This window comes from Sander lucioperca, chromosome 24 (genome assembly GCF_008315115.2).
Source record: "Sander lucioperca isolate FBNREF2018 chromosome 24, SLUC_FBN_1.2, whole genome shotgun sequence".
NCBI classification, from domain to species: Eukaryota; Metazoa; Chordata; class Actinopteri; order Perciformes; family Percidae; genus Sander; species Sander lucioperca.
The window spans coordinates 15,233,154-15,252,075 of NC_050196.1; the positions used below are offsets into that span (position 1 = coordinate 15,233,154).

The following is an 18,922-nucleotide window of genomic DNA, read 5'->3' on the forward strand; positions in this document are numbered from 1 at the left end:
TCTGAGAGAGAGGTAATGGAAGTGGCTAAAGGAGCCTAAAAGTAATTATATATATTCATATTCTCTATTTACTCACTGATGTGCCAGGATTCATTTGTATGTATAGGTATCTTTGTTTATATCTCACTCCTCCTGGTTTTCAGCTCAGAACGTGTTGAATAAAGCTATATTGAGCCAAGGTGAGAGTGTTCGTCGCTCATCCTGTTACATAAGAGAAATAGCCGCTGGGATTGAGCAGAGAGGCAGAAAGAATACCACATATTTACGAAACACGGGGTCACTTTCAGGGTCGCACTTCACAATTTGGAGCTCGGCGTGTTTACACGGTGTTGAAATGCTGTTGCCTCAGTCTGTTTATCATCAGTGCATTGTTATTCACTCCCATGTCTGAGAGTCTTAACTATTGTATGGAAAAGAAAGTGTGATGCATTCATTTTCAGACTTGAAAATACCTTTGTAAATATTTATCCAGCCTCAGCACCACACAAATCTTTCTTTTAGGTCACATTCTATAACATCCAGCAGCAAAACGCTTCTAGGGAATAAAAGAAAAGGGCATCTAGTTCAGCAAGTATGCAATAAAAAGAGTCTTTGGAAATGACTACATGCATTCATCACTGTGCATAAAAGACAGAGATAAATGCAGGAAATCTTTGAATGATGAGTGCAAATAAAAGTGGGCAGAATAAAAAACGAGCACTATAACATGAGTTGTCAGGATAGTGAAACATGGGATTAGTAGTCATGATAAAAGACTGATGTGCTGCAGGTTGCCCTGAGGTGCAAAAGCTTTATAATGAAAATATGACTAGACAGCCCACTCTGTAATATACAGTATGTGACATGAATACAATGTGTCGGTATGCAAATCAATGTTCTCAGTGCACACAGAGTAATCCTTCCCTGGGTTCCCCAACACAGAGAGATTATGTTGAGAAGAAAGAGAATGAAAAACGTGGAAGTGGAATATGAAGTGGTATTTGGAGGCACACAGTGAGATAAGATAAGATAAGAAAAACTTCATTGTCTGTAAGAAATTTGTCTTTGACAGGGCAGGCTCAGATGACATAAAATACATATAAGAACATAAAGATGCATATAGAAACACTGTAATAACATTGACTGTACAAATGAGAAAAATGCAAAAATGAAGCCTGAATGGAGCTGTTTGAAGTTGTCTATGTATGGCTGTTCAGTGTGGTGATGGCAGTAAATATTAGAGATGTTCCGATAGCGGTACCATTATCAGAAAAGCCTCCGATACTGCCTACAATGCTGGTATCGGAAAGTACCAGAGTCTACGCACCGATCAGATACCACGTAATTTAGCCCTGAAGAAAATCTACTTTAAAATAGTTTATTTATGTTCTTTTTCCATTATGACTCACTGTCAAACTGGATAATAAAATAAAGTTCTGTGGCATTTATTGTTTGTGTTTGTTCATGTTTCACGAAGAGTTTAACCCGAGCCAGGCTGTACAACAATGATAGAAATTCTATCACATCCATACAGGCATAGTAGTATACAGTTGTTAAAATCATAGTAAAATATATGACGCACTGGTCATCAGTCGGATCAGTACTCGGTATCGGCCGATACGCAAATTTAGGCATCGGAATCGTATCGGGAAGCAAAAAATGGTGTCGAACAATCTTTAGTTTTGCCTGTCTTGCTAGATAAGTAATTTGGATTATGCTTAATCTATTATGAGCTAAGAATTGAAATAAAAATTAAAACAGAAATAGATTCAATTCCAAACTGTAGCCTTGCTGAAACCCTAACTTTAACTCCAATGTTCCTAAAGTGCTCTTTATATCTGTTCACTTCCCTCTAATATTAATTGTAAGCTTATTAATGTCGGTCTTTGCATTATGACCATATTCCTGCAAAACTAATGACGTTACCATCAGCCTCAGCTGTACTTAATATTCTGTGCAAATTGCAGAAGTATCAGCAGGTTATCATTGCCATTGTGAGCATGCAGTGTTAGCAATTAGCCCAAATCAGTGCCACAAGCATGGCTGTAAACATACAGAAATACAGTGTTGATATCTTACTGATGTCGCGTAATTTTTTATGGAAAAATAGTCAAGTTTAGGTCCACACAATTATGTGAGATTGTGTTTAAGAGGATTCTATAAAACTTGATTATTTAAAAAATTTAAAAAAAAAGTGTACTCCACACTGATGTGCAGTATTTATTGTACTGTACTGTATGTATACATACTTTGCTCCTATGTTCAGCAGTCAAAGAGAGTAAACTTTGTAGGGTTATTATGGTATTCCCAGTATAGCTGAACACCATCCATTCCTCTGATGTGCTCCTGCTGCAGCTGTATTCTGTGTGTTCAGCAGACAAACCTAATAACTTGAAAGGGCAGCGTAAGGGACAAGGTTTCCTCCCCTCTCCCACTCCAGACTCTCTCTGCGGAGATTATTACCGAGCCCTTTAACGCCGTCTGATAAGCAGCCTCTCAGAGCAAACCGCAGACTTCACAGGCTAGACCTGGCAGACAAAAGCAGACCTAAAAACCGTGACTTTAAAGAATTGCCACGAACAAAATTGTCTGATAGAATCGAACAAGATTGAAAACCTAATATACGTTTAGAAGAGATTGGATCAAGCTGAAACAAAGTGGACATTATTTCCAATTCCTATTAGGAGAGAGACGCATCTTGTTCTGTGCTGCATTTGGATATATATATATATATATATATATATATATATATATATATATATATATATATATTAAAAGATGAGCTGCAGCCATCCATTAGTGGTTCTAACCCCAGCTTTGTCCAGCACATATGTACATAGGAATCTTCAGGTTTGACAATTATCTGTCAAGCTCAGCTAGAAATAAAAAATGTAGCGTGTGCGCACGCTGATGTATCACACTCGAAAAACTCGTTTGAAGAAAAGCTACAATTGCTTTCTTCGCAGCACATGTCAACATTGTTTTGTTGTTTGAAGTTAGATCCTTATTTGTAATGTTTGCTTTTCTCGTTCATTACTGGTTAGGTTGACTTTTTCAGTCCTCTAAGAGGTATTGTAATGAAACAATCACTCTTTGGTACAGTTCATAGAGAGTCACAAGCAGATCACCAGCCAAAATATATACTATAATATGCCTTAAAATGTATTTCAAAAAATCCCAGAACCCAAGGTGAAGTCTTGGAATTGCTTATTTTCCCTTGACCAACAATCCAAAAAACTAAACATATCTAAACTAAAATAAAATGGAAATATTCTTTATATAGATGCTTATTTTCTCAGTTCTCTCAAACCTTTGCTTTTATTCTTGTGAAATATTGGAAAGGTTTTACCTCTTTAGGCTGCTAACAGCTATTCAAATGAAACAATCTGAGAGCTTTAGAGGAGAAAATCTTTTTTTAGTTGAACTGCTAGACATATTTAACCTGTAAAGAGGTTACAGCCACTAGTTTAGTCAGAAAATAGTGAAGAATGCCCTTCATAGTTTCCCAGGGCCCATAAACCGAAGGTAGTATTTAAAATGATATAAAAACAGAGGAAAGCAGCAACTTCTCACATTTGAGATGCTGGAACACTTAAATGTAGCAGTTTTTCTTTAAAAAAAGTACTTTAAAACCAGAAGATGCTATTGCAATGACCAAATTGTTTAGTGAACATACTTTTAGGCTCCAAAGATTACTTAAAGTGTGACAGAGAGCTCATTGTGTTTTCTTGTAGCAGTTTGGTGCGAGCCAGACAGTGCCTAATTAGTGGCTAATTATTACTAGTAGTTAATTATCGCAGATGCCAGGAAGCCAAAAACAGAGGAAGAAAAAGATAGCTGGCAAACTGACTTAGATAGATACACAGTGAGAGCAAAGAGGGAGAGAAAAGGATCCCCATAATACAGACGAGATGAGAGCCCCGCAAGGTCACTGCCCCTTTTTGGAAAACAAGTGAAACATGATTAGGGATTAGGGGATGTTTTTGGAGCTCTGTTGTCAAAGCTGCCTCCCTGTCGCCCTGTCTGACCATCTGATCCTCTCCCCTGTCTTCTCTCCCCTCTCCCTTTTCTCCTTCCCTCTGATTTTTGTCTTTCACGGCTCTTTACCCGTTTCTTTTGCATCCTGCCCCCGAAACATTTGTCGTACCTCATTTCTAAAACGCTTTCTTCCCATCTGCTCACGTTTTTACTTGCCAAATTTCCTTCCTTCTTTTTTTTCTCTCTCTCTCTCCCTCTAACCTCGTTTTGTTTTTCTGTGCGTCAGGATAAACTCTCCGAGGAAGTGCGGAAACAGTACGATGGCCTCGAAGGGAATGGCTCAACGCCGTCGACTCAAACGGAGCCAGACCCGGGGCTTCCGCTGAACGCCGATCCCGATGCCAGCCAAGCAGAAGATGACACAGACAAATCCAGACCTCTTCTGGATCACCTCAAAGCCCTGGAGGTAACTACTTCACTACCATTTTCTTTTTTTCTTTCCACCTTTACTGCTTTCCCTTTGTTTCCTTTCTCTCCACCTACCTTCTTTCTGCTTTGTTCTTTTTCGTTCCTGCCTCTTCACTCCTGGCTATCCTTTGTGGCCAGCCTGTCTGCCAGTTGTCAGAGTCCTTTGCTCAGTTGCGTCTGAAAGCATGACAGCTCATCAAATTCTCTAGTCGTCTTCGTTTGGAGAGCAAAGTCATCCTATGAGAGTCGCTGCCGCGGGGCCTCAGGCTGTACTCCAGCTTTGGATTGTTTTCCCCTGTGCTCGGGGATTTGAGCTGCACTCCACCATGAGCCTCAAGCAACAGCTAAGGCGGGGTAGGGTTAGCGCTGCCATTGTGATCCACGCTGTGACGTTTTTTGTTTTACAGTAGCCACTGGACACATCCTCTCAGATCTCTTCAGCAATTAGAGGACTCAGACTTAATTAAATTTAGGCCACCAGTCATACCTTCTCATTCCTAAGTGGCCCCATGTGGCATCTTGATGTTGTTTAGTCTTTACCTCATCTCAAATTGGGTACAATTTTTGGAAGACAATAAAGCAAATGATGCCAGTATTCAACAAGTTGACTGACACCCGTATCTAAGGAACTAAAGTGCCTGAAACAAGAAAGTGTATTCTTTCAGTCTACACACGCATAAAAAAAGAAAAAAAAATCTTTTTTTTACCTCCAACATTACACTAAAGCATCCGTGATAAAAAAAAATAGGCCCTAATTAGAGCAAAGTGGCAGGTAATTGCGTGTTGCTCCTCAGCAGTACGCTATCTTCCGAGACTGGCAGAAAGTGTGGTCAGCCTGTCCGGGCAATCCACCTGATGAAGCACATCACCTGAACATTACATTTTAAATGACTTTATCAAAAGTTATCTGCCATTTCATTCCACTCTGCTGGCGTGGGTGATGAATGCACCGCCGGGCGAAAGCAGCAAAAACAAAGCACAGGCAATACATCACTGCCCAGCATTATGCATAAACTCCACTGACACTAAGTAAGCACTGCCCGGCTCTTATTTCTCCAGCTCAACTGATAGTGTTCATTAACTTGGCAGGCACGCACTGTGGTCTATAAAGGAAAACACCCAGACTTTTGGAGAAATGCCCGTTGGTTATTTTACTTGTTAAGTGATGAGAACATAAGAGCTAAAATGACCTATGTGGCCACAGAGGATCATTTATTAACGTGCTTTATACACAAACCTCTAGGTTTGGATTCCTTTCTTTAACTATTTTACCTGATGCTGGAGACATCAGGACTATCCTCCCTTTCCCTTCAATTCGCTGCCATTCATTCTTTCACTGTATACTAACAAATTCCACAGGCTTAATAACTGCTGCAGCAGCATCCATCACAGTAAACATGGTTACTTCTTTGCATTCATCTTTGTCTTTGTTCCTGAACTGGCCCATCAAATATCAGTGAGCATTGCATTGTGCCATGCTTGTGGCCAAATATTCTGACAGCAGCAGAAAGGAATGGAAAATGAATCCTTAAAAAGTCACTTCACAAACTTAAATGTCGTATGCATGTCTTTCTTTATAGTGTTTGTTAGAGAGAGAGACCTTCATGTCAAAGTTTTCCAGCGAAACAACTATAAGATTGTATTTAGAGAACAAGTAACAGCATGCTTTTCAGTAAACAACTACAAGGGCACTCAGAGAGCGCAGACCTCTGTGAAGACCATGCCTTGTCTCGCAATGTTGCAAAAGTCAATAATATTTTGTATATCCGCTTTGTGATTCGTTCTGAAATTGAATGGTTCTTCCTTGGCCCATGCTACACTCTTCTACCAAGTTTCATGGAAGTTCAGCGGGTAGTTTTTCCGTAATCCTGCTGACAAAACGAAAACATAACCTCCTTGGCAAAGGTAATAATAAATCCATTAGTAAGTCAAAATGACATTGGGTTTCTTATTTCAATCTTTTAAAGTCTTTTCTGTCATTGAACATTAAAGCAGCAATAACTTACAGCAAAACACCACTTAAGTTGCATTCTGTAACTACAGCCTGGAGAGTCGGATAACAAACTACTTCAGTTTGAAAAAAGAACTCTTGTGTAGTTGTAGTGCTCACCGAGCAAGTGTTATATTTTAATTGAATTAATAAACCATGATAAATAACATGTCAAGGGATTTCTCTGGTGAAAGATATCTCCTAAAAAAATTAATTTTATTCGTAAAACACATAAGACATGCAAGATTTATTTAGTCACGAAGGTCATTCATTACATTTGCACCCATAAGCAGGCTTCAAGGCTTTAATTAATCAGTGTTTCTTCCTAGATGGCATAATTAGAATGTTTTGGGTTGCAATTATGTTTCCCATGTTTTCATCAAGGGATTGGTAGTTTCTGCTAAAGGGCAGAGGGTGAGAGAAGCAAAAGCCAGCTGACAGCTCCTAATATGCTACCTGCCACTGACAAATTGGAAACTCCCAGAGATCAATAGGGAGCCGCCTCATCGCTTGGCAAGTGGAGGAGATATTCTTATTAGGTCCAAACTCCAAATGGCTAGCTGCCGCCCCAAAGTTCAGCAGCATGTATTCCATTCCCTTGACCTTTTTTTCTCTGGTACTTTGTACATTTTGTATTGGCCGTCCTGGTTCATCGTTGACATATGACCTTTGTGAAGCAACCTCTCCTGTTAGCTGCGGCTCTGCTTGATTGCTGCCTTCTGTCTCCATCACTGTTGTTTTTATTGCATCACATGTAACCAAAGTCACTGCGAGGTTTGTGCTGTGCTGCGTTGACCCTGAATGTGTGTTTGTGTGTTCTTTGCAGGAGAAGAATTCCGCCTTGGCCTCGGAGAACAAGAGCCAGAGGGAACAGTATGAACGCTGTCTGGATGAGGTGAGTGTGAGCCCTTGTTTATCTTGTTTCACTCCGAGACACATTCAAGGGCGCCATATGACTTGCCAGATGTTTAACTTACCTTGGAAAAGTTCAGTGTTTGTTGAATTAGCTTTGCCTTTGTGTGAACAGAGTGAGCGGTATTGTTGAGTTTAAGATTAAGGTTCTAATGAGGTCCTGCAAAGCACACTGTGTTTCCCACAGGTTGGAACCTTACTTGAACTGCAGCTTGAGGGAGGCAGAGGTGAATTGCTGATATTAGCATTTCATTTAGAAAACAGTGTCTCATTTTTAAGGCACTAAAATCTCTCATCTCTCACTTTAATAAAGAGGCAAGCATGTGTCCGCTTTAAGCTGCAAGCCCCAAGCTTCAACATTAGCTGAAAGTAAAAAAAACAAACATTTATGGCAACCGGGATGCTATTTTTCATGCTTTTTAATGCACAATTAAAGAGTCTTTAATTCCAGAGGGCTTTTGTTGATGCTCAATAATAGCAGAAATGCCAGAGGATGTTTTTGCCGGTAGACTCCTCTGCACATCGCTAACAGCACTTAGCTGTAAACAAGGGCGTAGGTTTGCTTCAACGTTGGAAGGGACACATTATGACCGTGGGGTCTGGGGGTCATCCCCAATACAATTTTGACTAACACTTAATTTTCTGCATTCTGGTGAATTTTTATGCAACAATTTATGGTGCAAATGTCTTTACTTATGTAAAGGAAATTATTATTCTCATTTATTGTTCAAAACTTTCTTCATATTCAAAACATCATACGTGTTTTGGGATGGATGTTGTTGTTTTTTTTGGAATCAGGCACATCTCAACAACAAATCTGTTAGAGAATTATACCTTGTTAAAGCCAGAAGCTCCAAAGTTTAAATCGACATAAAATCACAAATTTATTTTTCACACTCCTCTTCTTTTAACCACCCAATGTACATTACATGTCATTTAGCTGACGCTTTTATCCAAAGCGACTTACAATTGCTATATATGTCAGAGGTTGCACGCCTCTGGAGCAACTATGGGTTAAGTGTCTTGCTCAGGGACACATTGGTTGATGTATCACAGTGGGAATTGAACCCAGGTCTCCCACACCAAAGGCATGTGTCATATCCACTGCGCCATCACCACCCTATGTAGCACAAAGTAGACACAGTTCTTGTTTTCTGTACATGTTTTGAACCTCCTGAACTGTTATTTTGACCTCTTTTGGGGAGTGGATTGTCTTTCATATTTTTTGAGGTGGGACAAATCTACCTCTTCTAAATATTGGGGGGGGGGAGGACAAATCCCCTGCATGCCCCCTTAAATCTACGCTTATGGCTGTGAAGTATACAAACCACCATTACACCTATATTCTATGGTCAAAACCGCTTATTGTTATTATTTGTGGTCAGCATCAAAGTCTAAAATGCGAGCTGCTAAACAACCTTTAACCCGATGTGAACTGGTGTTGCTGAAGCAAAGGTTTACATAACAGTGGCACTTCTGTGCCCTCTGGTAATTTGTGAGAGTGTGATAAGTGCTGTTTAGGGAGCCACATGAGGGGAATAAAGCAACCCGAGTCTTGGCTGTGCCTGCTTACTGAATCACTCCAGGAAAGGGAGAGAGGGGAGCTCTTCTTCAGGGAAGTATGGTCAGCAGGGACAAGTTGCCCAATCTGTCCTGAAACCAACAGGCCCAGCAGACTGAGCCAATCTGCCAGAGGGTGGGAATAACTTGCAAGAGGAGATGGGGGAATGAAAAAGGAACGGATGGAGAGATTTGAGGAGGAAAGTGTGAGAAAAAAGATCAAAAGTGAGTGATAAAAATTAAAGGAAGGGGAGGAATATAGTGATACAGCCGTGTTAGAGTTTGTGTCCTACATGGATTGTATCTGGGGTAAATTCAGTCCTCGTCTCTTTTCTGCTTCCCTGCCCTCATTAAGATGGCTCAACTCGGCTCTGTTGTGTTTACTTGTCAACTATTTTTCCTATGTGGTTGACTTTTGTGGAAGGAGGGCTTCGTAATGATCCTGTTTTGATGGTGGAGGCTGTGTGTGCCTCTTTTAACGACTGCTCAGAACAACAGTGGAAAGCCTAACGTTTGCTTTGTAACAGAAGGGATGATTATTTTTTTTATGTTAGACCAGCTGCTAGTCTACATTTTAGTGTGTTTGCAAAGCTCATTTATAGTGTCATTACTTCTTTCAAAGTCATACAATGTCTGCAATAGTTCAAATCCTCTGTCCAAAACCATTAAGTCGGGTTTTGTTTGATCACTCGGCTATTTTTTTTAACACAAAGTCGATCTGTAACTTGCGGTTCCAGGAGCAGGGCTCATTTCACCATATTTACTCCCATCTCTCCTCATTCAATAAACGAGAGTGAGTGCACTCAAAACAGCCGATGTGGCTTCACACGGTAATAATGAGCAATCAATGGGCAGTAATCGGAGCCGCTTCTCCATCGGCGCTGTGGTCTGAAAGGTGCGGGCGGGGGGTGTTAGCCGCTGTAGAGCAAAGCCCAGACACCTCTGCTTCTACATCATACTGGCGCTGTCAAACCAGCATTAGGAAGTGACTGTTGAATAGTGATAAAGACATGTGTAAAAGATACTTATATGCACACACACCAGATACTAGGTCTGTTGTGCCATTGTGTTCCCATAAGCTCACAATAATTTGTATCGTATGTGTTAATTGGCTGAGGAAGTCCTGAGGAAGTGCAGCGTTAGCAGTGCAAAGTCGGTCTACAGAGGCCTGTAAGGGTCATAGGAAGTCAAGAAGACCTTGTATTACATTCAATAACAACTTGTTTTCCTTTCTCTCTCGGTCTATTTAAGGTTGCCAATCAAGTTGTGCAGGCGCTTCTCACTCAGAAGGTTTGTTTCTTATTTCCATGGAAACCATTTTGCTCCTCAGCTCAGATCCCTTTTAACAGCATTACCTTTATAACATAACCTGTCAACATCTTGCATTATTAGATTAACGATACATTTGATGATCATTTAATATTGAGAAACATAACCGCACTACTTTTACCTAATAGAAATGGAAAACAGTGAACATTACATACACAAGGCAAGCATTTTATCTGACGCTCCCTGTGTTGCTATTCACTCAGGATCTGAGAGAGGAATGTCTGAAGCTGCGTACGCGAGTTTTTGACCTCGAGCAGCAGAATCGGGCGCTGGGTGTTCTGTTCCAGCAGCGGATCAAGCCTGCCTCGGACCTGCTTCTCCAGGTATGCTGCCCACTCAGAACCCAACATACAGCATGACATGCAACTGAGCCTTTGGTTTGAATATGCACATAGCACATAGACATTCTCCTCACAGCTGTAAACCTGCTTGCTCACTCTCTGCCTCCCCTGCAATCATCCAGTTTACGAAGGAAGCAGCAGCTCCACCAGTAAACAAGACCGAACATTTGAAGTCGTTTTTCATTTGGGTTGGTATTAAACTGCTCTGGGGTCTCAGATTGAGACGGAGTGCAAAAAAAACTTCCTTTCATTACATCAATCTTTATCAATCTTATCAGATGCTGTTTTTTTGGTCTGTTTTTTCTGTTTTGAAGCAAAGATAAAGGAAACACAAGCCTTAAAGCACAGTTCCCTTGTTGTTTTGGTTTGTTTATCATGCATAAGAGTTCAAGCTGAGGTTGCATACTGCATGTGCAGTTTTAATGCTCTTATTTTATGGTTTCACTAAGGACTCTCTGGTGTACTTCAGAGAGCTACAATGGCAAACATAAACTTTAAAGTTAAAAAAAAGTCTGCGTCCTCCCTGGTGTACCCAAAGAAGAATACTACCCTTCATACTAGAATACAATATGAAGTTTTATTCCTCTAATGCAGTTCTGACTCTGATAAATGTTTGCAGCGCTCGAAATAAAATCTGCTACAAAATAACAAAGATTTGAACTATCAAGTATCTCTTCTGTAAGCATTACACAACAACCACCACTGTATTTATATTCTCCACAGACGCCACATTCTCTTTTTTGGAGTGGCTGAAAATTGCCTCAGTTCATCTTTTTGGTCCTTTGGAAAACACCAATTTAGTGAGAGACGTCTGTGTGTGCATTCCAGCTAGATTTTCAAGGTGTAATTATGAGACAGACGGACCTGCCACTCATCTATTGTCAACAGTGATATAGCATCGCAGGTCAATAAGAACAGTTTGGAAAGTAGGGTTTCACAGAGTTATGTAAATTGTGTCTTTGTGCTCGACGCTGTGAATATGAAAATAACAAGCTTCTAAAAGAAAGGAGAGGGGGAAAGAGCTGTCAGTCGGTCCAGACGGGAGAAAGAGAAGGTGAAAGGAGAGGAGGCAAGCAAGGGTAGATAAGAAGGAAAGGACAGGACGGTGAAAATGAAGAGATGAGAGATAGCAGGGAGCCGAGACAACAAGGAGGTAGGTGTGAAAAACTAAGGGCAAAATCAGAAGGGGCAGAAATGGTAGATCAATTGAGTTTTACAAAAAAAAAAAAAAAAAAAAAAAAAGAGGAAAGAGAAATAATATAGCTCTGGGTGTGCTGTAAAGCTCTCCGTTAGTTCTAGCTTCTTCCAGTGCCATTATTGGACAGGCAGGAACATTGTCAAGTGAAACTGCAATATAAAAGGCTAGAGGAGGGGTATTGATGATATCACTGTAGGGACCAAGAGGTGCAATCTAGCTGGAGATGAGAATTAAGGCCGGGACTCTGTTTTTCTTCCATATGATCCAGCTGGGAAAAAACATGCATCTAAGATGATAAATCAGTTGATTGGGTTTGTGCATCCACATTTTGTGACACATCAAAAAAGTGACGTGTAGGTTTTCCCACTGGAAAATGAGTTGCCTCTCTGCTTATTACCTTATAATGATATTTCTGCCACCGACTGGTGATTCAGTGTAAGAATTAATCACAATGTGGTCATGCTGCTCCGGATGTTTTGTGCGTCCATTATGAGCTCTGTGTTCATGTGTGGGAGAGCTGTTAAAAACATTTATATTTATCACAGGGGGCTGAAACTTTTGGCAGTATGTAATTCAGAAATAGTCCTTGTTTTTCATCCATCTATCTCTAAACACATTATATACCACACATTATAAAACCACCAAATATATATATATAAAAAAAGACAAATGCCATAGTGAGAAGATAATGCCACTTTCATGTCTGTATGCTAAATATGAAGCTATTGCCACGGGCGCGCTAACTTAGGGCCGTTTTATGCTTCTGCGTCGAATCGACGGCGTACCCCCGCAGACCCCTCTGCGCAGTGTTGGGATTAATGCGTTACAAAAGTAACGCAATTACAGTAATGTATTCCTTTTTGCTGTAACGCAGTAATATAACGCATTACTAATTACATTTCGGTAATATTATACTCGTTACAGTCTCAGTAACGCGAGTTACAACGCATTTTAACGCAACATTTAGTGGTGCGTTTTTTTTAAGAATTCACCAACACCGCGACACATTTCTTCACAGGAAAAAAAAAAGCCGTATTATTTTCCTGTCGCTGTATTCGATGGTTGAGATGACTGCAGAGACAGATACATTTGCGAGATGGATATTATTTTCAGGAGTTATTACGCTGCGTTGAAGTGAGCTGTCCTGTTTCTGTTCCCGTGGTCAGAGCCAGAACCAGAGACGGTACGGACAGCATGTATGTCCCAACAGGTGACGGTAGTCAGCGGCTGACAGATATAAACATGTCGGGAATTAATGTTGAGGCTTGCTACACGTAAATATCATAGCATTTTATCAGCCGTAGAGAGTAACTATGCCTGTAGTGGAATGGCTTCGAATGATGACCAAAAGCGCTTGTCTTTTACTGTGACCATTTACTGTTCAATATGTTGCAGTTTTACAAACAAGAAAGTGAACAACCTGAGTCTGACGGACATGTTGCATCTCAGTAAGCTAGCAAGAGTAGGCTACACAACAGACAACTTCCGTGTAGCTTACTTCAAAATAAAAGCACTTCCTGTGACGGTTCGCAGTAAAACTAAATTACTGTTAAATAAGGTTGTGTAGGCTACCTTTTCACAAATCAGCTGTAAACGAAGTACTGTAAATAATGTAAATAGTGAGTTTTAATCACACTATAATTGAACATTTCCTTTAGAGTGTTTTAAACTAAACAACATGAATTTCTTATTCAAGTTCTATAAACAAACATTTTACAACAATGCCGTACTTTTAATTGAGTATTTTCATTTTCTCCTACTTGCCTATTATACGTTTTACTTATCTATTTTTTATAGCTTTAGTTACTTTGCATATTTATATTAACTATACAAAATATGAATAATCTATGATGTATTAAAGTGGATTCACAAGCTAGCTGCCAAATCAAACTTCCCCTGTTATTTTGGTAAAAGTAACTCAAAAGTAATGCAAAAGTAGTGTAACGCATTACAATTCAGAGACAGTAATATTGTAATATAACTAATTACTCTCAAATGACAGTAACTAGTAATCTATAATGTATTACATTTTGGAAGTAACTTTCCCAACACTGCCTCTGCGTCTACGCCGGTCCCTACGCCGTAGCCTGACGTGCACCTCTCGAAAAATGTAAGTTAGTCGCAGCGACGCACATCGCTCAGCCGTGGCTTGGTAGCATTGCATTTCCCCCAACTCATTTCCTGGTTCTCCTTCTCCATAAACAATATGAAGTCAAGGAGAGGGTTAACTTTTCCTGCTACAGATTTCCCACCGTGGTCAGAAAGAAGAGGGGAGACACTTTGTTTCTCTCACTATGACTCTAGAGTCGCTACTCGCTCCGAAGCTAATCGCCCTCACTCTCTCACTTCTCCCTCGCTCTATCCCCCACTCCCAACACACACACACACACACACACACGCCGGCTCGACGCACACACCAGCGCACAAGTATAAACCTCAGGCCACTTAAGTAGGCTACAGAGAAAGCTCTGTGTGGAGCCTGCGCAGAACCATAAAACAAGCTTTAGCTTAGCACAAAGACTGGAAACAGAAGCTTGGCTCTGTCCAAAATACTCTATATTAGCATTATTATGATACCTCTGAAACTAAACCTAGACCCTAGTGTAATAACAAACAGTTTCACTTCCCACTTACTAAACCATTCTCGCAAAAATTCTAATAAAATATGAAAATAAGAAGGGTGAGTTTTCATTTCTTCTCTCTGCTGGAGCCACAGGCAGAGGGTGACTTAATCACCCACATGAGTGTACTGTTTCCCATCTAGCTCTGGACCTTTTGCTTATCAGTAATTAAACGTTCTCTAGTTCCCTGAGGGCATCTTGAGTTTCTCTGATAACGAACCATAATGCTTTTAATGGGAGCTGCACCAGTTGTGCACCTTCGCCGCCTTCAGCTGAATTGGTTTGATTCCAAAAAAATGCCACGCATTCATTTCAGAAAAATCCGACATTTGCCGTTTCAAAAGTACAATGATGGTTGTTATCGCAAACCATGCAACTAAGGGAAAATAAGTAGTGTGCAGTCCCATCCACATATGCTGCTTATCAAATGTGACAGGCAAGTGGCAACTGAGTCGCCCATTACTGGAACAAATACTCTGTGTGTCCCTAACTAAGCTACCTCAGGGCCCCAAGGACACAGCATGAGCGCCAGTGACCTCATTACTGCTCATGCATTTTTGCAGTTTAGACGATCAATCGTGCTGCTTGCTGTGCAAAAAAGTTTTAAATCACAAATTTAAACAAATGATGCCACTTTTTAGTGGTGAATGAAATTCTATAATAACATTTGCATGGAGCTTTTAAGATATTTTCCATATATCTCACTTTAGTCTTGTCATATTACTTGTCATATTATAGCCAAGCCTTTGTCTCATATCCTAGTGTAGTTTACCAGGCTGTGTGTAGCTGGAGCTTTAGGATGAGTCAGACATATAGATTGGGTCATACAGGTGAGCGTTGTATGTGTGTATGAATTAAAATGTGTGTGTGTTTGTGTGTGTGTGTGTGTGTGTGTGTGTGAGTGTGTGTGTGTGTGTGTGAGTGTCTGTCTTTTCTCTCTGACTGCTTGACCTGCCCGCCGTTGTGTGTACTGTACGTGTGTTGCAGTACCGTTCAACCGATGGGTTTTTGACAGCGAGTGCCAATACTGATGTATTTGTTTGGAAGCTGCTATTCTGGGCTGATATTCATTATCTTGAAATATGACCAATGTCAATCCAAAAAATGACAAAGTGCAAAAGCAGGAAGCCTGAAACTTTTTCTTCAGTATGACACATGGAACTTCTCCGTCGGCGGCCAGACTAATGGATGTCCACGAATAGTTAATAAAAGGCCACATTTGCATGATATATTACAGTCTTGCATGCATTAATTTGTGACTTTGATCTTGGCCTTGAACCTCGAAACGTTCAAGATGTGTGCACACGGCCTTGTCATCTACCGTTTCCTTCGCCTACCCCCCCCCCCCCCCTTCCCCGCGACCCTGTGACACTATTGACTGAATCCTTGATGGGGATGCTGAGGAGGTGAAATCCAGCACCCTACGATAAGATCAGAGCCTCCCATGACACCTCAGCCACTCCCATCCCCGTGTGGACAGCAGGGAGGCCCGACCGATGCGGCATCAGAGCTGCACAAAATTTCAATTTCATGAGTTTTAAAACTGGGATGAGAAGCCATCTGGAACCTTACATACATCTTAAAGCAATGTTTAATTTTGAAAGAGCAATGCCCATGAAGCTTTACATTTCGAAACCTGTTAACAGCACAATTTGGACCTCGACTGAGGAATCCTTAACACTTTAAATGCCTTTGAACGGAATCAAACCAGCTTTTAGAGAGCATGCAGAGCTTGATGTTTTATGAATCTTAAAAATAGTAAGGAATACTTAACTATGTGGTGAAAAATCAATCTGTTTCCATGGCACCATTACCACCTAGTCACTGAAGGTAATTAGTCTAATTCACATGCTCGCACTAATACAAAAAGAAGATTTTTTTTCTTTGAATGTTTGTATAAAAATTGAAGAGAAAAAAGTAGGATGGTTGTGTTTTGGCCACAGGCGAAGTGATGCAGGTTGTTTGTTCTCAAGAGACACAAAAAACTGTTTTGGTATCATTATGAGCTCTTTTTTTTTTTTCTTTTTTCCCGCACCACAATGTTCAGAGGACATCTTTCACAACACAGAAAAAGGTCCATACAAACTGAGAGTTATATGGAATGTAATAAAAATTGAAGATCTACCAGTTGTTTTATTTTAAAATGTTATGGCATTGATAGAAAATTTGAGCAGTTGGTTTTTAAAGCTCAGTCTCCATTTGCTGAAGGTGACTTCCAATTTTATAACGTGCACTTTTCTTGATAGATATTGTTTTGCTGCAGGTGCGCAGCATGAGAAGTGCATTTCATTTTAATGGTAGGAACTAAGGCTAGGAAATTCAGCATAAGATCAAATGTTTAGTTCCGGCATATTTCCAGTCTAAGTTAATTTGAGCGCAGAGAACCCAGTGTAATTAAGTTCTGAGATTAATACGTGGAAATGTATTTGGTTTTGTATCCCTCCCTCTTAAGCACAAGAGTTAAATAACAAAAGAGACTGCAGACAAGCATATGAATAAAAAAAAAAAAAAAAAAATCAAAGGAATCCCTTACTCCCCGATGCAATTATTTCCTATTCACATTAGTTTTTTTCCCGGCTGATGACATTAATGACTTTGAGCGAGGAGTATGAATCAGGGCTCTGCGTGGCACCAGTGGAGGGAATCTGATGGGCCGGCAAAATGTTGCTCAGCCTCGACATACTGTATGGCTTTTAGAGGTGTTGGAAAACAAATTCAAATTTTTATTTTAGTAGACTTAGACTTAGACTTCTCTTTATTGATCCTTTTGGGATGACTCCCGCAAGGAAATTAGATTTCCAGCAGCAGATTTCAGCAGCTTACAAAACACTCTTTAAATAAAGAGGTATAAAAAATACAGTATAGAAAAAATACAGTATAAGAATAACAATAACAATAAACTTTTAGCTAAATATTTTTTTACAAAAAGTAAACAAACAGTAAAAAACAATAAACTACAGATAAATAAAGATAAATATATAGGACTGTGTATGGTATTGTGTTATTATACAGTTAATAAATATATGACATTTAGCATAACTTAGCAGTAGAGTGTCCAGGTATGTATGTGAGTAGATTATTAATTAATATTTGTTTATTTCATTTTTATTGATATGTATAACTTCAGAGATTTGATGTGAAGGATCACTAAGTGTTAAAATGTTTCAGGTATTACATTTGATCATATTTTGAATGAACAGTATACTGATGAGGTGCTAAAAGAAGACTTTTAGATTGTGCTATGTGCTGTAAAAAGTATTGATGATTGAAAAATCCCCCTACCATTCTGCTGTTGTGTCATTTTAATTTCCTGCAGTCAAAATTCACTCTGGTGTGTCCTTCCTTTTGCCTTTCAGAAACTCCACTCTCGGATCTTGGATCTATCTGCGGCCGATTTGCTTCTGGAGACAGAGAGAAGCAAGGCCTTCTTGCTTTCCAGAAATACAGACTCTCCCTCCAGTGTAAGCTTAATGGGAAACACGCGGAAGACAATCCTTTTTTTTTGTCCAGCCATAAAAATCGTCCAGGTAGCATAACCGCAACCCCCTCAAGAAATCATTACAAGATATTAAAATACAGACCTAACTATCTGAAGCCGTGACCCCTCCTCTGCTCTCAGCAGGAAGAGCTGGCAGTATCACTTGGCACAAAGAGGAATAAATCCTTGTCATATTACCAGAAAACCATCGATTGAGTCGTCGTCAGTAAAAATGACTCCATAGGACACTGTGGTACATTAGTCATCTTATGTATTATGCATTAAGGGCTGAAAATGAGTTTGATCCCTTCTTTTACCCTTTTACCCCTCTGAGAATGCCACCTGATAAACTCTAACGTGTGCTTTGAGAGAAGAGGGAGAAATGAAATGGCCGATAAAGGCCGAGATATGAATTATAAATCGTCTCGTTATCTAAACGTGCAAAAGTACCACATCTCCTTAACTAGGTTGTGTTAGGCGATACGCATAAGTGAATCTTAATATGAGATTAGTGGAATATCTTGTTTCATATCTAGCACACAACAATAAACTAATTTATTTGCATAGTCAAATTATTGGCAGTGAGATACTAATTGAAGAAACATCTGCTGTGTTGTGATGACTGCACATGACTGGAAATTTGATTGATATTTTCAAATTAAATTTGAAAAAGGAAACTTTGCCAGAGTATTTGATCGGTCTGTCAAGTCGTTAAATATCTTTCATCACAAAATTAACAGCAAGAGAGCAATTACATTCGCAACTCTACCCGGTGACTTATCAGGTACTCTCACATTTAGAGTTCTAACGTATGTTCCTATACATGTTATTCACACGATGACTCTTTTCTCTATCTCATAGGAGGTTCAGTTGAATGGAAAAGCAGGTCTCCCTGTGACCAAGTGTCTGAGCCAGCTGAGTCTGACAGCGCCAGCGCCTGTTTACCCACGCAGCAGCTGTAGCAGTAGTGAGTTGTCCCTGTCAAGTGCGTGCAGCGAATTCTCCAGCGGCTCCTACACCTGGAATGATGGACGCTCCTGTGGGAAAATGGTAAACCCTCTCCCTCTA

General features: G+C 40.1%; 1 protein-coding gene across 8 annotated transcripts in view; it reads left to right on the forward strand.

The window, feature by feature from the left end:
- LOC116044473 (nck-associated protein 5-like) overlaps nucleotides 1-18,922 on the forward strand; it is a 127,403-nt gene that overhangs the window by 86,784 nt on the left and 21,697 nt on the right. For all 8 annotated transcript variants that reach the window (XM_031291698.2, XM_031291690.2, XM_031291692.2 and 5 more), the window contains 6 exons: nucleotides 4,244-4,423; nucleotides 7,242-7,310; nucleotides 10,139-10,177; nucleotides 10,420-10,539; nucleotides 17,733-17,837; nucleotides 18,716-18,904. In XM_031291698.2, the coding sequence (XP_031147558.1) occupies nucleotides 4,244-4,423; nucleotides 7,242-7,310; nucleotides 10,139-10,177; nucleotides 10,420-10,539; nucleotides 17,733-17,837; nucleotides 18,716-18,904 (702 nt within the window). The remainder of the gene's footprint in view (nucleotides 1-4,243; nucleotides 4,424-7,241; nucleotides 7,311-10,138; nucleotides 10,178-10,419; nucleotides 10,540-17,732; nucleotides 17,838-18,715; nucleotides 18,905-18,922) is intronic.